The sequence below is a fragment of the Rhinolophus sinicus genome, chromosome 3 (genome assembly GCF_057876585.1).
Source record: "Rhinolophus sinicus isolate RSI-liver-muscle chromosome 3, RSI-T2T, whole genome shotgun sequence".
Taxonomy (NCBI): domain Eukaryota; kingdom Metazoa; phylum Chordata; class Mammalia; order Chiroptera; family Rhinolophidae; genus Rhinolophus; species Rhinolophus sinicus.
In genome coordinates this window covers 25987089-26005462 of record NC_142503.1, presented here as the reverse complement: position 1 = coordinate 26005462, position 18374 = coordinate 25987089, and the positions used below count along the sequence as shown (strand labels likewise).

General features: G+C 35.4%; 1 protein-coding gene across 5 annotated transcripts in view; it reads left to right on the top strand.

Moving 5' to 3' along the window:
• FYB1 (FYN binding protein 1) overlaps positions 1 to 18374 on the top strand; it is a 157470-nt gene that overhangs the window by 114363 nt on the left and 24733 nt on the right. For all 5 annotated transcript variants that reach the window (XM_019737305.3, XM_019737301.3, XM_019737303.3 and 2 more), the window contains 6 exons: positions 10329 to 10375; positions 12288 to 12307; positions 12749 to 12780; positions 13784 to 13904; positions 16380 to 16539; positions 17061 to 17205. In XM_019737305.3, the coding sequence (XP_019592864.2) occupies positions 10329 to 10375; positions 12288 to 12307; positions 12749 to 12780; positions 13784 to 13904; positions 16380 to 16539; positions 17061 to 17205 (525 nt within the window). The remainder of the gene's footprint in view (positions 1 to 10328; positions 10376 to 12287; positions 12308 to 12748; positions 12781 to 13783; positions 13905 to 16379; positions 16540 to 17060; positions 17206 to 18374) is intronic.

Below are 18374 nucleotides of genomic sequence, written 5' to 3'. Positions count from 1 at the left end.
GAAACTTTTATTCAAGCCCCCTCTCACTTAAATTTTCTTAGGTGGTATTTTTTTAGAATGTCAAAACCATATGGTTTGTTATGCATGGGCTCTTTATCCATGGTTTACCAGAATAGCTGCTTGGGGAAAATGCAAGTGGAAGATTGTAATAGAATGAAATGTTTTAAGAAGAAATATTCAGACAATGGCAAGCATGGATCCTTATGGCAAGTCAGGCTAGATCTTTCCTTTCTTCTAGAAACTTGCTTTACATGATTCTCCTTTACCACAAATAAGTAATATCCCAAATATTTAGCTACAGTGTGTTTTTCCTTCCCTTCCATCCCCTACCAGATTGATGTTCTTTACATTTAAAGTATTTAATATGGGTAATCCATATAATAGACTCTGTTAATAACAATTTCTGACTGACAGCTTTCCTTAAATGTTGAGGATTACAATTTACAGCATGGATTGAAAACATATTAGTCATGGATAGCCTCCATTATGTTTCACTTTATTATGCTTTGGAGGCGGGGAGGGGGGGCTAAAGGAAGTAACTAGAAGGTATTAGAGCAGCTTAGTGGCTATTATCTTCTATGTGGCCTGCAATGCACTTATGGTAACTGCTCACCTTTCCTGGAATTTGAGTTTATAAATTCTATTTAAAACTCTAATACCCTACAATATCTAGCTACCAAGTAAAAGTCTAACATATAAGTGCTATTAACATATAAGTGCTAAATAAATATTAATTTAATTAAAATAACTAATTAATATGTGTTCTTAAATACACCTGATTTTTGTGTAAATTATTTTCCTTTCGCATGTATTATAAATCCTGTTTCATTTTCCTAATTCCTTACCTACTTTGACAAATTTAACCCACTAGATTTTGAACTTAGTACTTTTGAATTTTATCATGTGACCCTATCACTGCTGCTGGCTTCAGTCAGACTTCTGGATCCTGTGTAATTCTAGTGAGAAATTTTAACAACTACCTTGAGCATGAATTCCTACCCATTTATAAGACATGGAGACTGGTACATAATTGTTTGATCAAAGAAACTGTCAAGAGAAGGAATATTTGGCACTATTCCTCCTGTTTGAGGATCCCAAGACCACTAATATGTTTGGAGATTTACTAAAAGGACTCACTACTGAGGGCTAAGGTGTTTCACAGTAACATTCTCTTTCTAAGGCTGGGAGCAGACACTCTGAGAGTGTTCCTTTCTCCAGCTATGAAAATACAATGCATGTGTAATGTTACTTCCCCTGGGAAGCCTGTTAGAGACAGGTTTTTATTGTGAGCTGGTCACATGGGCACCTTCTACCTAGCAACTACCAAAATACCAGACTTCTAGAAGGAAAGCAAATGTTCATCTTAAGTTATGCTGTTTATACAGTCTGGGCACAGCACAGTACACTTACCAATTAGGCAACTTTTCATATCAGTGTAGGAAATTTTTTAGAAGCCGTGTACCCAGATACAAGCCAAGGGCCAACCTTGGTACCAGATTCTTCTAAAAATGGCAGTTTCAGGCCTGCTATGTTAACTATTTTCCACAAACCAACGCTATAGAATCCATTGTGATTAGGAGGGAAGTACAAAGTTGTGGAAAGAAGAAAGGATTTCAAAAACAGTCCTGTAGCCTGTGTTACTAGTTCATAAGGAGGCTGGTCAATTTCCTAGTTTTGCACGGAATTCTTGCAAAGTTGAAAAGGGCCTACCAAACAGCGAGGCTCACATTTTTATTTGTAATATTGTTTTCATCAGAAATTAGCAAAACCCACCAATTGTAATTAACTTTACCTCATTCCTATTCCAATCTTATTAAGGACTTCTGATTCATCTAAGAGTTACTCCACAAAATATATACTCTCAGAAGAAAGGTTGAGAGAAACAAGAGTTTTCAATGTTATATCGTCTAAATAAATTGTATTTGGAGTATCTGAAAGTTAATTGTCAGATGGAAAGAATAGAGGGAATGAAAGCTATACATCTATAAATTTTTTTTTTCAAAAGTAAAAATGTGTAGTGAAAACTTTCAGATTCCCATCAGAGAGCTCAAGTAAATTCCAAAATGAAGAAATATCTGGGTGAGAAAATTTACCTCCAGTAGAGGAAGTTAGATAAGATACAAGAGGAAATGAAAGCAAAATAAGTCTTGGTAGTCTGGCTCAAAAATGTATATGTCATGTGAGAGGGGTGATCTTTAAGTAAAATTGTGAGATATGGGTGTTTCTCTGCGTTTCTTCACACCATCACCTTTCAGAACACACACCTGGGTGTTTCCCAGGAGCTAGCTTGCTGGCCTATAAATGCCATTCATTCCTCCCTCTCCAATCAAGGGGCACTCTCAGGTCAATATCTACTAGATTATTTTACGTTCACTCAACAATTGTTTTTTGAGCCACTACCTTGTGCCTTTGTAATAGGAGTTCAGGAAATACCAGTGAATAAAACAAAGATTCCCTGCCCTCATAAAACAGAGGCAAGACATCAAAGGAATAAAAGTAATAAACAGGTAAAGGGTATAGTATGTTAGGAAACATCGAGCATGACAGGAGAAAATGGAGCAGGGTTACGTGGTATAGTGTGAAGGTGAGATTGGAGACAGCATGTTGCAACTTTAAACAGAGAGGTGAGATTGGCTCCCTTTATGGGAAAGTATGCTTGAGCAAAGAGGAAGGGAGAGAGTTTGACATGCAGATACATGGAGGAAAACCATTCCAGGCAGAAAAAAACAGAACAAAGGCTGAGAATGTTCAAGGACTGAAAGGAGGTAACCAGGGCTGGAGTAGAGTGAATGAAGGAAGGAGTAAGGCTCAGCTCATGTAGGGCCTTGTGGGTCATGATAGAGACTGTGGCTCTGATCCTAAGTGAAATGGGAACCATGGAAAAGTGGAGCAGAGCAGTGATGTTTTCTGGCTTGTGTTTTATAAAAATTACCTTAACGTCTATCTGAAAAGAGACAGTAGGCGGATGTTGAAGCAGGGAAACCAGTTAGTCAGATAGTGCAGAAATACAGGCAAGGTGGCTCTTACCAGTATGGTAGCAATAAGGTGATAAGAAGTGTCCAGATTCTGGATATGTTTTAAAGGTAGAGACAGCAGAATTTAGATTTGGGTTATGAAAGAAGAAAAAAATCAGAGCTATCTCCAAGAGTTTTGGCTTGAGCAACTGTAAGGATGATGTTTCCATCAACTGAAATGGAAGATGCTGAAGGGGAGCAAGTTTGGGGGTGGGGAAGATCAGGAGGGCATGGATATGTCAAGCCTGAGGTGGCTCTTAAATATCCAAGTAGAAATGTAGACAAGGCAATTGTGTGTAAGAAGTGAAGAATTAGGAAGGGAGTTCTGGTTTAAAAATATAAATTTGAGAATCATATGCATATATTCCACACTTAACCTCATGAGACTGTTAAGATCACCAAGGAAGTAATTCCAACTCTAATATGCCTGGGAGAAGAAAAATCAGCAAAAGAGCATGACAAGGAACAACAAATAAAGTAGGAAAAAACGAAGAGTGTGGTATCCTGGAAGCCAAGGAAAGATAATATTCCTTAGGAGGAAGCAGTGATTGGCTGTGTCAGAGGCGGGGCAGTGTAGGTACAATTTTCCGGAGTAGAGGAGATACAAGCCTTATTGAAATATGTTGAAAAGAGCATGAGAGGACAGGTATTGGGTTGCCCAAGTACAGACAATGCTTTAAAGAAGAAAAGGGAAACAAGAAGTGGGGCAGGAAATGGTGGGAAAAATGGAGTCAAGATTTTTTTTTCTAAGATGGAAGAAATATCAGTAAGTTTTTGTGCTCATGGGAAAGAGCCAGTAAAGAGGTTGAAATGATAATGGCAGAGAGAGGGGAGAATTCCTGGAACCAAGGACCAGAGCAACTGGGAACCAGTGCTCAGGCGAGGGAGTGGCCTTTCAAAGGAATAAAAGACTAATAAGGTTATAGTTCTCCCCAGGGTGTAGAGTCTGTTTTGCTTAAGGTAACAAAACAAATCTCTCACTGGGATCAAGGAAGGAATTTCAGGAGATATGGTGGCCTTTATCACCTGCCTGCTCCCCAGAAGTCACTTGCAATTATATCATTCAGGTCAGGATGCCTTAAGAATGGAAAAGATTGGAGGCAGGTGAAAAATTAGAAATAATAAGTATTTATAAAAATAAAGTAGTTGAGGCCCAAGTTATATTGTATTTTAAATTGTGTTGTTTCCCCACCTAGTGGTCAGAAATTAGCTACATACATTTTCTGCCATTTTCCTCAGACATCGGAAGAGGAACTGAAGTGTATCAAAAGAGCATATTTATCATTAACAGTGTTCAAATCATCATCTTTAGTATAACACACTTTTTGCACCACTTATTTTTATTTTTATTGGGGAATATTGGGGAACAGTGTGTTTTTCCAGGACCCATCAGCTCCATGTTAAGTCATTGTTTTCAGTCTAGTTGTGGGGGGCGCAGCTCACTGGCAAATGTGAGAATAAAACGGGTGACCTTGGTGTTATGAGCACTGCGCTCCAACCACTGAGCAAACCGGCCGCCCTTTTGAACCATTTTTTAAAAATTATAATTTTAACAGTATAACTAATTTTTCCTATGAAAACAGAACAAATGTTTGAATATTTTGTATACAAAACAATTACATGGTTTTCAATAGTAAAAGGCAGGAAAACTGAAGTAGTAAGAAATAATAAATAATGGGATGTGACTAAAATTAAACAGTTCTTTTCCTGAGATCATTTATAATCATTTTAAGGGGTTTTTTGTTTTGTTTTGTTTCTTCTTTTGGGGATTGTTTAGTTTTGGGGGGAATGAAGGGGCTCTAAATTTAGAGGAAAAGTAAGAATTTACCATTATAACCTTTTTATCAATTAGAAATGCTTAAACGTTTCCAGGACATGCCCTATCAGTCGTGCACTACCAAGTTGTCTTACCTAACTCCACTTGGAAAGCATTGGCTTAAAAAGTCAGTTTTATCATTGCTCATACATTAAATATATAGGAAGACTAGTTCCAGAGAAAAGTTCACAAGATTTCATTTCAGTAAGGGCTGGTATAGAACACAGTTGAATGTGTCACTTAGATTTCCTCCTACTTTAAAAAACAAACTGACAATTAAAACCTAAAGTCATGAATAGCAAATAGGGCTTAAAAGTCAACAGCTTTACATCTTTAAAAGTCAAGAACCAGAGCTCTGAAAGCTTTCTAAAAATGAGAGTCAAAATGACACTCTTAACATAACTTTTCTTTTCCTGTTTAATTCTGCTCCTATAGCATAAAAACAAAAGGTGAATGGCCTTCATGACCAGACATAACTATTATACTAACTGATAAGCTTTCTTTCCTTCTCTTTTACCCACTCCCTCTGTTTAGTTTTCTATGACTGGGGGCATTACAAGTTTCATTGTTTGTTTCTTTACTCTTTATGGAGCTTTTTCAACACTTCTTTTAAGCACTTTGATCTGGTTTTTTCCAAGACATTCACTTCTCCTAATCTTTTTGTTTTTCATTCTTCACTATCATTCCTATTCTTATTACTATTTCATATTTATTGAATAACGTTATACATTTGTGAATTCAGACCTACATAAAATAAACTAAGATTTGTATGCTATAATGTTGGGCCTATGAATAACTGTGTTCATGCAAACTTTACCTACGAGTAATAAATGGTTTGCATAACTGTGTAGATACATATGTATGAATGTGATATGCAGATAGCCTTCATTTTGCTAGCATTTGTTATTCATCCAAGTGTTTTAGGAAGTAAACTGCAAGTCTAGTAGTCTTTGACTTAACATTCTTTTTCAAAAATGATAATAAACAGCTCACTTATTAATAAAAGTTAATTTAGCTTCTCAGTATTACTAGGACATCATTAATTCATCCAACAGAAAATAAGTCCTATTCATGACAGGAAGTATTGTAATAGCTTTCTAAAAATGACAGTCTTATAATAAATTAACTAACCAAGAGACAATCTATTTCCTCATGGGGTTTATGGGTCTCATAGTAGGGAGAGAAACACACCAATTATTCTGCAGTTATAATAATACAGAATAATCACTATAATGGAGCAATTCATGACATATGGAAGATGCAACTGGGTGGGCTTAGGGGAGTTGGGGATAACTTCATAGAAGAGACAATGTTTAAGTTGAAGCTTAAAGATTAAGGAGGGTCACAGGCAAGGGATGATGACAAGGGAAACAGCAGGGATAAGCATGGAGGAACAAGAAACTAGACAGTGTTCAAAGAGTATGTCAGTTCACTATTAATATGTGAAAAGAGTATGTCAGTCGGTATTAATATGTAGAAGAAGAAGAAATATGAGATATAAAACTGGAAAAGAGAGGGCTGATAGTAACAACCTTGTATACCATGAAAAGGGCAATAGATTTTATTTTGTGGAATGTCAGTATATTTTGATGTCTAAGATATTTATTATACATCTTGTGCTTTTGATTAATATTTAATTCATTAAAATTTATGCAAAGTCCTAACTTATTTTAAGTACTTAAATTTACATACTATAACTTGCTATCCTATTTATAAATCTAGTAAGTTTTATTTAACAACAGTTCTTTTTAGGGGAATCTTTGATTAATGATTAGACAACTCACACTGAATTCTTTTTTCAAATCAATAGTTGTATTTATAAATTTAGTTAATTCCCTTACATGTTTTACATTACATGTGTAAATTTATATATTGAGTTTTATTTTTAAGCATTTCAAATGCATGACTGAACAAATTTAATAACTCCTCTAAGCAAACCCCTCCCAAGAGCTGAAATGGCTTTTGTCACATCCAGTTCCCTTAAATATTCTAATTGCATTTGTAATTAGATTTTTCTTGTACTTTTGCACAAGCATATTTATTTTGAAAATTCTTAAACATATAATAGGCAGGGCGAATAATATAATGGGCCACGATGTCCCCTGCACCAACTCTAACAATTATAAACTCACTGCCAATCTTATTTCATCTATTCTCCCATTCACACATCCCTCTTCTCATATTATTTTGAAACTAATACCAAACATTATATAATTTCATCCATAAATATTTCAGTACGTATCCCTAAAAATAGACTCTATGTGTTAATATAGAATCATTGTACAAATTTCCAATTGTTTCAAAATGTGTGGGGGGCTTATATTTTTAAATTTGTTTGAACAAGAATTCAAAGTCTACTGTGTCTATTGGTGTATCTGTTTTGTAAATCTCTTTTTAAACTGCAAGTTCAGCCTCTATCATTTTGTTTTACTTACTGCATTTTATTTGTTAAACAATCCAGTTGTTTGTGGGCACTGTAGTTACCCACAGTCTAGACTTTGCTGATTGCTTTCCTACATGGTAGCTTATGTGTTCTTCTTTTCTCAGTATTTCTTGTAAATTTGATAGAGGCAACTTAATCAAATATATATATATATATATATATATATATATATATATATATATATCCTCCCTAGATTATGCTGTATTCTTTTATTAAGAGATCATAATGTTTGATTGACTCTCTTTCCTGATGTCAGCAGCCATTTACACTCAACACCTAGAATTCTTCCTTTTCAACTAAAATAATAGTCTAACTCACAAATTTTAAAATGATGTGACATGTCTAACTGAATAGTCTCTAATGTAACAAATCTCTTAAATATTACAAATAATTAAAATGTTGAACATATGTATATTGTCCCAATGATTATACAACTTATTCCACGAAATGTTGTACTATGGGTGTGAATTGCTCCATCATTTCTCTACTTAATTCTGAATCTTCCAAGATCTAAAAAGGCTCACCAAGAGAAACAATTGCCTTGTCATAACCAATCTAACTGGACCTTTACACTTTTCTAAATAGAAAGCTATGCATATATAAGTTAAATTTTCAATTTTAAAAAAAATAAGTGAGCTTATTAGACTAACAGTTTATGACCAGATGTTTACCATCTCAGGTAGAGACTAAGACACATATGTCTATGACAATTCTCCCTTAGCCACAATTGTACCCCCTGAGCCCTTTTAATGAAATAAGTGATAATAAGACACTTCCAGCCACACTTTTCAAATGGGGTTAATTTTTCAACCATTATCTCCTGAGTTCAAGTAACAGTCTTTCCTAATTCTTTCAGTGGTTTCAGTATTGAACATAAGAGTAATATAATCTTACCTATGTGTTAGAAAGATCACTTTGGCAGCAGTGTGGAGAAGGGACTGTAAAGGTAGAAAAGATGGAGAGCATTCTCATCACTAGAAGACGGGCAGGATGGCTAATACAAGAGTCCACACAAGAGACGACACAATCCTGCTCACATGTCTAGCAGGAAAGAGGAGAGAGATGGAAAGGGAAAGTGAAGTATGGGAGACACTAAGTATGTAGAAATGACAGAATTTGATTAATCTGATGTGGGACTGAAGAAGAGTGAGAAAGGAAGGATGACTTGAGGCTTAGGTGAATATGTGAATAGCAGTGCCATTCACCAAAATAAGAATCCTAGTAGGAAAAACAGGTTTATGCTGGGATGAAGGAGAGAAACTTCAGCTTCTGAGATGTTAACGATCTGAAACTCAGAAAAGAGGCCTGGGCTATAGATTTCAATACGGAAGTCACCAACATTAAAATAATATGTGAAGCTGTGGGGTTGAGACCATTCAGGAACAGATGTAGAGAGAAAAAAAATGAAGAAAACTAAGACTGAAACACAAAGGAACATCCCTTAAAGAGGAAGTCAGATGAAAATAAACCCACAGAGGAAATTGCGGGATAGTGACCAGAGAGACAGGAGGTGAGACAGGAGAGATTTGTCATGGTAACAAAGGAGACTCAAGGAAGGCAAAATGCCCAGTACTGTTGAGGGCCACAAAGCAATCAAGTAAGTTGCAGGCTGAGAGGTGTCCAATGGATTTGGTAATTAAGTCTTTTCAGAATAGTTTCAGTAAAGGATTGGCAATACCGTGTTTCCCCCAAAATAAGACAAGTCTTACATTAATTTTTCCTCCAAAAGATGCATTAGGGCTTCTGTTCGGGGGATGTCATCCTGAAAAATCATGCTAGGGCTTATTTTCCAGTTAGGTCTTATTTTTGGGGAAACACGGTAGAAGCCAGATTATAGTCAATGAAGAAATAAGTAACAGGAGAGGAAGTAAAGTCAGTGAGTATAGGCATCTTTTTCTACTTTGGCTGGGAAAAGGAGGGTTATTTTGTGGTAATGTGGAAGATTTAGAAAGGCAAAAAGAAGTGTTTGGGTTTTTGTTTTTTGTATAATGAACAAGAGTAACTTGGGGTGAAGGAGACAACAGAGTGAGATATTTAGGGATGGGGAGTGACAGAAGAGGAGTAATAATAATAATATAAATAATATGATGATGCACATAGGAAGGGCTGAAAATAGTAAAGTCGCTAATAATGCAGATAGGATTCAGAACACAGGTAGAAAGCAGAACTTTGGTAAGGAGAAGGTATGGATGGCTATAACTGTAGATAAGTTTGTGGGTTAAAAGAATGTATTTTCTTAAGAGAATTCACACCCATAACTGCTATTTTATCAGTGCAATAAGCGCATCTGATTATAGGGAAGAGGAGAGGACTGGGAGATTTGTGGAAAGTAGTGAAGGTTTTGAATAGCCATTAGGATGGACCATGCAAGAGAGGGTTGACTAGAAAAAAAGGGTAGTGAGATTGTAGAATAGTGTAGAGGGTACAGCTGAGATTGAATGCCAATTATTTGTAATATCCAGAATCAATAAAATGACAATTTTTTTAGCTATGCTAATTAACCGGAGAATAGAAACAGAAAATATAGAGGGTTCCATAAATCATAAGGATTTGTGGGGCCGGGGCATTGATAAATGTTAAGAGCAGTTGGAGTGAAGTCGTTTGGAATGAAGCACCTTGGAGTCCAAGCCACAAATGATGGGAGTAAAGCCAGGTGGAGAACATTTGGAAAAGAGGAAGAAATCGAGGACTAGAACTAAGTCTCCTTGGTATCTGTACAGTAAAACTAATCAAATGCCTTCAGAATCTCTGAATTGAATTATTGGTATACTGCTGTTTTAACAAGAAACATCTTCCTGCCCTGAAGCAATGGATTAATCACGTGTTCACAATGAATGGATAATACTGTACTCAAGCTCCAGAATTCTCCATGTTTTTGCAGCAGTAGCAGCATAAATATAAGGCTAAAGCCTATCCTGATGACTTCTGAAGTTTTAAGTCAGAGAGATATTAAAGAGAAAAGAATGATTTTTAAAAGTATCCTTTTATTATTTTTTCATTGTAAGATGAGCATCTACTTGCTCCACTTTCACTTTTTCTTCTTTCTTGTTTCCAGAAGCCCTATAAATGAAGAAAATCAAGATGGTGGCATGCACTTTGAAGGTAAGGGGCAAAAATGTGCTTTATTTATCTTTTTGTTATCTCAGATACAGAAGTTTGAGTTAATCATTCTCATAGGGTTATTAATGGGTCATTGTTATCATTGGTCCGTGCAAGACCCCTCTCTTGTTTTACTTATTTATTTATTCCCTTTCATCTCCATGACCCACTCCCTTTCCTCTCTTCCCCCTTACTGGAGACAAATATTCTAATGTGCTTAATGTGTAGGTATCTGTTTGTACGCATTGTTTGCATATTGTATGTGTGTATATATTTCAATTTACGTAAAGAGTATTTTATAGCTCACTGTGATCTTTTTTCACACTCAACATAATGTGTTTTGGGGGTCCCATCCACGCTGTTATACGTGCTCTATCTAATTTGTTGCTATTAACTACTACACACGTATTCCATGGTCTGTACTCCACGGTATGCATCGTACGCATTCACACTTTACCTCCAACTCCCTAATACCACAAATAATAATTCAGTGCATCTTCTTGTCCATATCCCTATGTGGACTTGAGAGACTTCGTTAAGAAATATATATGCAGCAGTGGAATGGCTGCTCATAAGCAATGGAATATTCCTTTTGACTGAGCAGGACTAGAGTGCTCTCCAGAAGGCCTGCATCTCTATGTACTCCCATTAGCAGGGCATGAAGATGCCAGAACGCCTGCCTTGCACCAGTACGTGGTAGTATTCAGCTTTCCAATTGCTTCCAGTCTTATGTTTATAAATGGCATTTCATTTAATTTCCATACCTCTGCTTGCTGTTGAATCTGAGTACTTCATTTGTTTATTAGCCTTTGTGTTTCTTCTGTAAGTTGCCAGTTTGTATCCTTTGACCATTTTTTTCTTGGGGTTGGTATTTTTTTCTGGTTGACTTTCAGGAGTTCCTTTGTATTCCAGATATTAATCCCGTGTCTGTTGCAAACATTGCAAATATCTTCTCTCATTCTGCTCATTGTCTATTAGCCCCATGCTGTCCTTCACTGAACATAAATAACTATTAATACAATCAAAGTAATTAATTTTTACCTTGTAATTTATGCTTTATAAATTTTATTAAAGAAGTCCTATCCCTAGGAAATAAAAATATCTTCTTCCATGAACTTTATCCTTTATATTTAGGTCTTTGATCTCTTTTCAATCCACTTTTGAGGAGTTAGTAAAAATACAGATTTGTAGTCTGATGTATGGCCAGTTTTCCCATTACTATATTCTGAAATCCACCCTTTCTCATTAACTTGTAATGCCACCTTTGTACTATAGCAATGCTATATTTGTATTTGTGTATGCTTTATGTGTGTGTGTATATATATGTTTGTACGAGTATGTAAATTTATGTATCTGTCTCTGAGCATTCTATTCCATTGGTCTATCAGGTCTAATACCAACACCACACTATTTTTCTTATTATTGTTTTAGATTATATCTTAATATCTGGTAATTAGCTGACATTACTAAACACTTGAGCAATAAAATGTCTTGTCTACAAATCTAATTATATTGACTTGTTTGATACATGAAAGCAAATCCATGGGAACAAATCAAATCAAATCAAAAAATGGAAGCAAATCAAAAAGTGCAAACCAGTTGTGATTTTCTGATACCTTTGTTCCAGACAGACCCACAGAAGCAAATGTGCATGTCTTTAAGAAAGAGAATAAAGGGTGCCTTCATTATCTTATGCAAGCCAATGAAATGATTTTGTGATTAAATTACAACTATCAAAAAAAACATAGTAAGGATCTAAACCACATAATCTATTTTGTAGTTCTGTATCTTTGATAAAGCATAAATTCTGTTAGATTAGGAACTGTTTTAAATATTAGATTACATTGAATAATCTGGTGTTAAAGTGCTTCTTAATTACAATATATTAAATTTTATTCTTTTTTAACCCCTTTAGGTGGTGGAATTCCAGATGAGGTCAGTTTTTTTTTTTCCTTCTCATGTTATATTGTTGTAACTAGAATATTTAATAATTATTGTGATTAATTTTCTATTGTTATAAACCAATAAATGAAAATTCTTGTGAGTAAGTGATATTTTTTGAATCATAATCTTATTCCATTTAAAATGTTTGACACATTAAACACCAATCATTACACTGACTAATAATTTTGTAGCACTGAACGTAAACCTTAAGTCTGGTTACACATGTGAATTACATAGCAGGATATAAAATGAAGTCTTTTTGTGCTTACTTTCCCAGTCTATTTCTCAAAAGAAAAAAAAAATATTTTAAATAAGCCAAATTTACATGTGCTTAAATGTATGCTTGTTTTATTAAGTATTTGATCAGTGCAATATGTGTATATTCCCTTTTCGAATAATCAAAATTAATTATTATTAATGTTTTCTTGACAGGAAGAAAGTGACGGAGAAACATATGAAGACATGTATGAGTTGCATTTTTACCACAATATTTTCCTTCTAAGATGAATATAATGATTTGTAAAAGGGAGAGTAGATTGTTATTCAACACTGGGGGGAGGGGAGTTTTATTGTTCAAATGACTAGCACATTATTATAACCTTTATTTGAATACAAAGGACTAAAGATTCTTTACTGACTAAGGATTTTACAGACGACTCTTAAAATGCTGTTGCATGAGAGGCCAGAGACCTGCAGTCTCCAGCTAGACCACTGATGGGGAATCAGAGCCAGGGATTTGTATTTCTTGCTGTCAGTTTGTCCTTGGGCAAATGAATTCATCTATGTTGCAACTTCCTCACCTAGGCAGTGCTTTACCTCCCAAGGGTGCTATGAGAAATAATTTTACCCAGCACCAGATGTCAGTGAGTGGTTCAGCCTGCTAATGCAGAAAATTTTTTAATAAAATAGCTCGAAAATGGATTTCTGGGTAGCCCAAAACTGAGAAATTTCCTAGAAAGTGAGTGAAAGTAGAAATGAATATATCATCTTATTTTTATCTTTTGTTGATTCAAATATCTTTATTTCAATTAAATTGAGATATCTCTAACCAGTTCTTATTCAACCAGTTCTGACTAAAGTTTCTGAACTTTGCATTATGCACATGTGCATGCTCTTGTATCTGAGACAGACAGAGACAGAGAGACAGAGAGAGACAGAGAGAGAGAGAGATTAGTTCTATTTATGCCAACGTGCAGCAAGAGTAGGGCCTTTATAAACAATGTCTTCCACTTATTGGCACAAGCTGTAAGAGAAAGCAGTCCAGTCTTTGGAAGGAATCCTCATGTGTGTGCCTCCTGCTGGTTTTAAGAACAGTATCACACACCCAGGAATTTTGACAACCCTTGGCTTTTTACCTTTATCTGCATTTCAGATACTATCTCCTGTTACAGACAGAAACCTCTCTGGATAGTGAGCCCTATCACATCAATGCAGATGATGAAACAACCTAACCATTTTTATCCACAGAGAAGCATCCAAGGAACGGGAGAAGAAAAAGGAAAAGGAGGAAAAGAAGAGATTAGAGCTGGAGAAAAAGGAGCAGAAAGAGAGAGAAAAGAAAGAACAAGAGATAAAGAAGAAATTTAAAGTAAGAGCTTGCTTGTTGTTGGGTGCAAAAGAGTAACCTCTTTTATAATAATTTTCACACAAAAGGAGGCCATTCTTGAAAACTTCATGGTTGGAGAATTACTTAATTGTTGTTTTCTAAGGAGTAACTGTCTTCATAACAGTATTTGTGTGTGTGTGTCCAGTACATGCCCCTACCCCTGCACTAAAAATGTAATATGATAATATCCAAAATACGGTGGCTTATAATTACTGGGCGCCCAGAAATTCTATGTTGCTTGAGTGAATGAATACTCAGTTACTCAAACCCATCTTGACTCTCCTCATTATGTATTTCATATTGACCTATTTATTCTATGAGCTTAGGATGCACAATCCCTGGTACATGTGTCATAGTGGTGCAAGGGACACATGTGTCTCTGAATGAACCAGACCTACCTCAGAATAAAGTGTCTCTGAGCTACTCTAGCTGCCTTTTTTTAAGCCTGTGTACATGTTGATTTCTGATACCTGCTGTTTCTCAACCCTCTTCATCTACCTGGATTTCTGACCTCTGTCTTCTCTAATCTCCGGGTTCTAATTTGTCACTTCTATTACTACCACCACTAGCACTATACTTGCAGGCTATCTTCTCTTGGTTACACCATCTTTGATGACATGGCCCATCTGGTGTGGGTCTGGTATATCAGCTATATTTTAGAGGGATTATCTGAGCTACAAAACTATTCTTTAAAAAACATTCATATCAAGTTTCCTTTAAATATTTAATTCCTCTGAAACATTTACTATATGATTTGGATTATAAAAATTGGGTTTATATATACCTTCTCAGTGTATTGATTATATTTGAATGAAGGTCCAACAGCATAGTACAAGGAAAATGTAAAGCTCAGTTGGACAGATATGGATTCAAATTCCAGCCGCACATGCGAGTTATGTGATTGTGGGCATATTACTAAACTTCTACGGACCTCCAATTCCTATTCTTTAAATGATATAAATGAAAATAAATGATATCTCTCGCAAAAGTTTGTTGTAGAATTAAATAAAATAATGCACATAAGGCACTGTGCATAAAATTTCTCATTAAATTTTGAAAATGCTTACTGTATATAAGTAAAATTAAGATTACAGTATGAGTATCAAAACATTTTACTCACACAGAATGTATGGCTACCAGTATTTATATTTTTCAAGTGGAAAATATGAAAATTTAATTCATTAAATGAAAATCTTCACAGCAAACTTTTTATGAAGAGATTGCTTATAGCTTTGAAGGAATTATGTGAAGCTTTTCTTGGAGAAATCAAGTTTGCATTGCTTCACTCGCTCGTTCAAATAATGCTGTTAGTAAGAAAAAAATACAGTATGGAAATCATACCACTAAATATGAATGCAAAAGTTTGTCAAGACTAGGACTTCACAAGCTATATCCTTCCACAAATTGTTAATAAATGTTAAAAATTAAATAAATTAAATAAATATGAGAATTGTTAGATAGCACCATATTTCATTAATTCTGAGACAAAATAGTTCACATTTCAAAATTCTGAAATTAGAATGCATCTTAACATTATTGTACATCATAATTTAAATTAAGATATTTTCTTTCTTAGTGGTACATTGTTAATGGTATGTCTCACAATTCATAACATCATAAGTTCAATAAAATAAGATAAACTTCTTCAAAAATCACAATGCATATTTGCATGTCAAAAGATCCAAGAAGTTCTGTTGAAAGGACACCAATTTAGTATTAGGAAATTAAGAGTTTAGGATTCATGGTCTAAAGTAGTTTATTCCCCAGCTGTCAAGAAACCACTGTACTATTCAGGATATTAATTTTTAAAACCTCACAACATTTCGTCGCTATGTTTTATTTACAAAACTATTTCTAAAATGGTATCTTGTTTATAGCAATAATGTCTACTGTCTACTCTAACTTTACAGATAGACAATACCACAAAATTTAAAAAGAAAAAGAAAGAAGGAAAACGCTTTTCCCACAAGTACACCCACCACCACCACCTACCCTTTCCTTTGTTGTTTGAGGCCTGCAGAGATCCATCAGAATAACTACACAATGCAAAAAGGAAAAAAAATGTCCATCTACCAAGCAGACCACGCGCATGTCCCATAAAAACTCATAGCACCCAGCATGAATTGTCATACATCAGTGGTATTATGTTATCAGTGACTTCCTTTGACAGTCTTTCACCGAGTTCCTAAGGTCCACAGATCACTCTCTCCGGGACCCCAGGCATATGCTTCTCTATTCTTTGTGGTCATGGCTGACCCCTGTGATTATTCCCTAACCCCTTCTGTAAGAACATTCCCCAGGAATGACATTCACCCTCAATTTTTGGTTCAAACCTGTAAAGGTTAGAAATAGGCAGGTTGGCAAGTTGTGGATATACTGTCTTTCAAAGCTACATTCCTTAAAGATTTTCTGAATAGTGTAGAAGCCTGTTGTAATTATGTTTTTTCCTCTTTGCAGCTAACAGGCCCAATTCAAGTCATCCATCAAGCAAAAGCTTGCTGCGATGTCAAAGGAGGAAAGAATGAACTGAGCTTCAAGCAAGGAGAGCAAATTGAAATAATCCGTATCACAGACAACCCTGAGGGAAAATGGTTAGGCAGAACAGCAAGGGGGTCATGTGAGTGCAAACTCCCCTATGACTTCAAAGTGTCATCTTTTTGAGCCCAAGTGAAATGTGCCAATTCTTCGGGAACTACTCATAAGCATTAAGTTAGGAGTATTGCACAGGGTGGACAAAGATAGTAAGATTTAAAATAACAAGTATATACCCCCATCTTCACCTCATCTGTGTTATCTTTTAGTGGAGAACAATGTAAACATTTATATTACTCCAGGGAGGAACAAAGGACATTAAGTTCTTCATTGATGTTAAAAATTAAAAAAAAAAAAAAAAATGAGTCAAGTTAATCACTATGGAATTTTGAAAATAGACTCTAGGCTTATTCCAAACCACAGTAGCATAAAACTTGGATAACGTACAGTAAAACGTGTGTCTACATGGGAAGTCTATAAATCAGAATTGCAAGCAAAGAAATGAAGAGCAATTTTAAAGAGCAAATATGCAATTGATATTTTATTCACAACTTTGAAACATTTAAAACGCAATAACCTGAACATAAATCATTCCTCTTTTGGTAGATGGCTATATTAAGACAACTGCTGTAGAGATTGACTATGATTCCTTGAAACGGAAGAAAACCTCTCTGGGTCCTCTTCCATCGAGACATATTGAAGATGACCAAGAAGTGTACGATGACGTTGCGGAGCAGGATGAGGCCAGCAGGTATGTGCAAGAACAAATTGTAAAACACATCAGATTGTCTCCTTGTCACAGATTATGTATTTTAAGATCCTAGAATTTTACTTTCCATATTCCCTACTGCTCTCTATCACTAAACTAAATTACCGTGTACAGTCACTCCAATATGGGTGCAAGGTTATTTGAAACTCAAGTCTTTTATTTTACTCTTTGGTTATATGTATCAAATGCTACTTGAAATATAATGAGCCATTTGCAAGACCTTGCCAAATGTGTTGTGATTCCAAAATGCTGTTTTATAATATTCATTCTGTCTTGATCTTCGGGATATTCGTAAAGTAGATATGACTTTGTAAAATGTGAAGCATGAAATATAAAATGTAGTTCTGAAAAGTATAAACATTTTTGCTCTGAAATCTTTGAGTCTAAACATATTTGTTCTTATTTGAAAATATAACGGAAAAAAGAATGCTTTTCACTACAACCCTACTTTGCTTTTTAAAAGCACAAAAGTGAAAACTCAGTTCCTCGTGATACCTGGGTATCAACTAAGGGGCCTACTTTCCATTGCCCATTCATTCCACTAGATTAGAGTCATTCTCCTCCCCCCACCCTCCCATGAACTATGGGAACACCTTCCAGGGGCAGAGAAACAGAACAAGCATCCTTTCTGGAAGCACCAAGAAGGGAGAGTGGCCATCCTCTCTCATGTATATTTTTCTTCGTTTCCTTCTCAGTCTTCCGCTTCCTTTCTCCACGCCTCTTCCTCTGTCTCTTTTTCCTAGCTCTGATCTTCCTTGTCCTTTTTCCCCTTCTTGCTCTTCTATTCCCCTTCTCCTTTCATTCTTTCCTCCCCCCAATATCTCCTCTTCCTGGTAAAGCCATATCCCTTCAAGTTGAAGAAAAAGGAGGAGGAAAATCTCCAGCTCAGTTAAGAATCCACATTTTTCTACGCCCACATTGTGGCATAGACTCTTCCACTGTGATCTCAAAACACGCAATCTGTGCTCGATCTTCTCTTGGGTAAAAATGTGTCTGCCTTCTTTATAACTTAAATGTCAAAGAAAAAATGTTTTTACTATTAACCACCTAAAAAATGTAAAACTATCAAAATAGAAATGTACTTCTAAGACGTACGAAGAATTAAATTTCCCTCGTGTGGTCTTTTACCTCTTATCATCATATAAATTTGT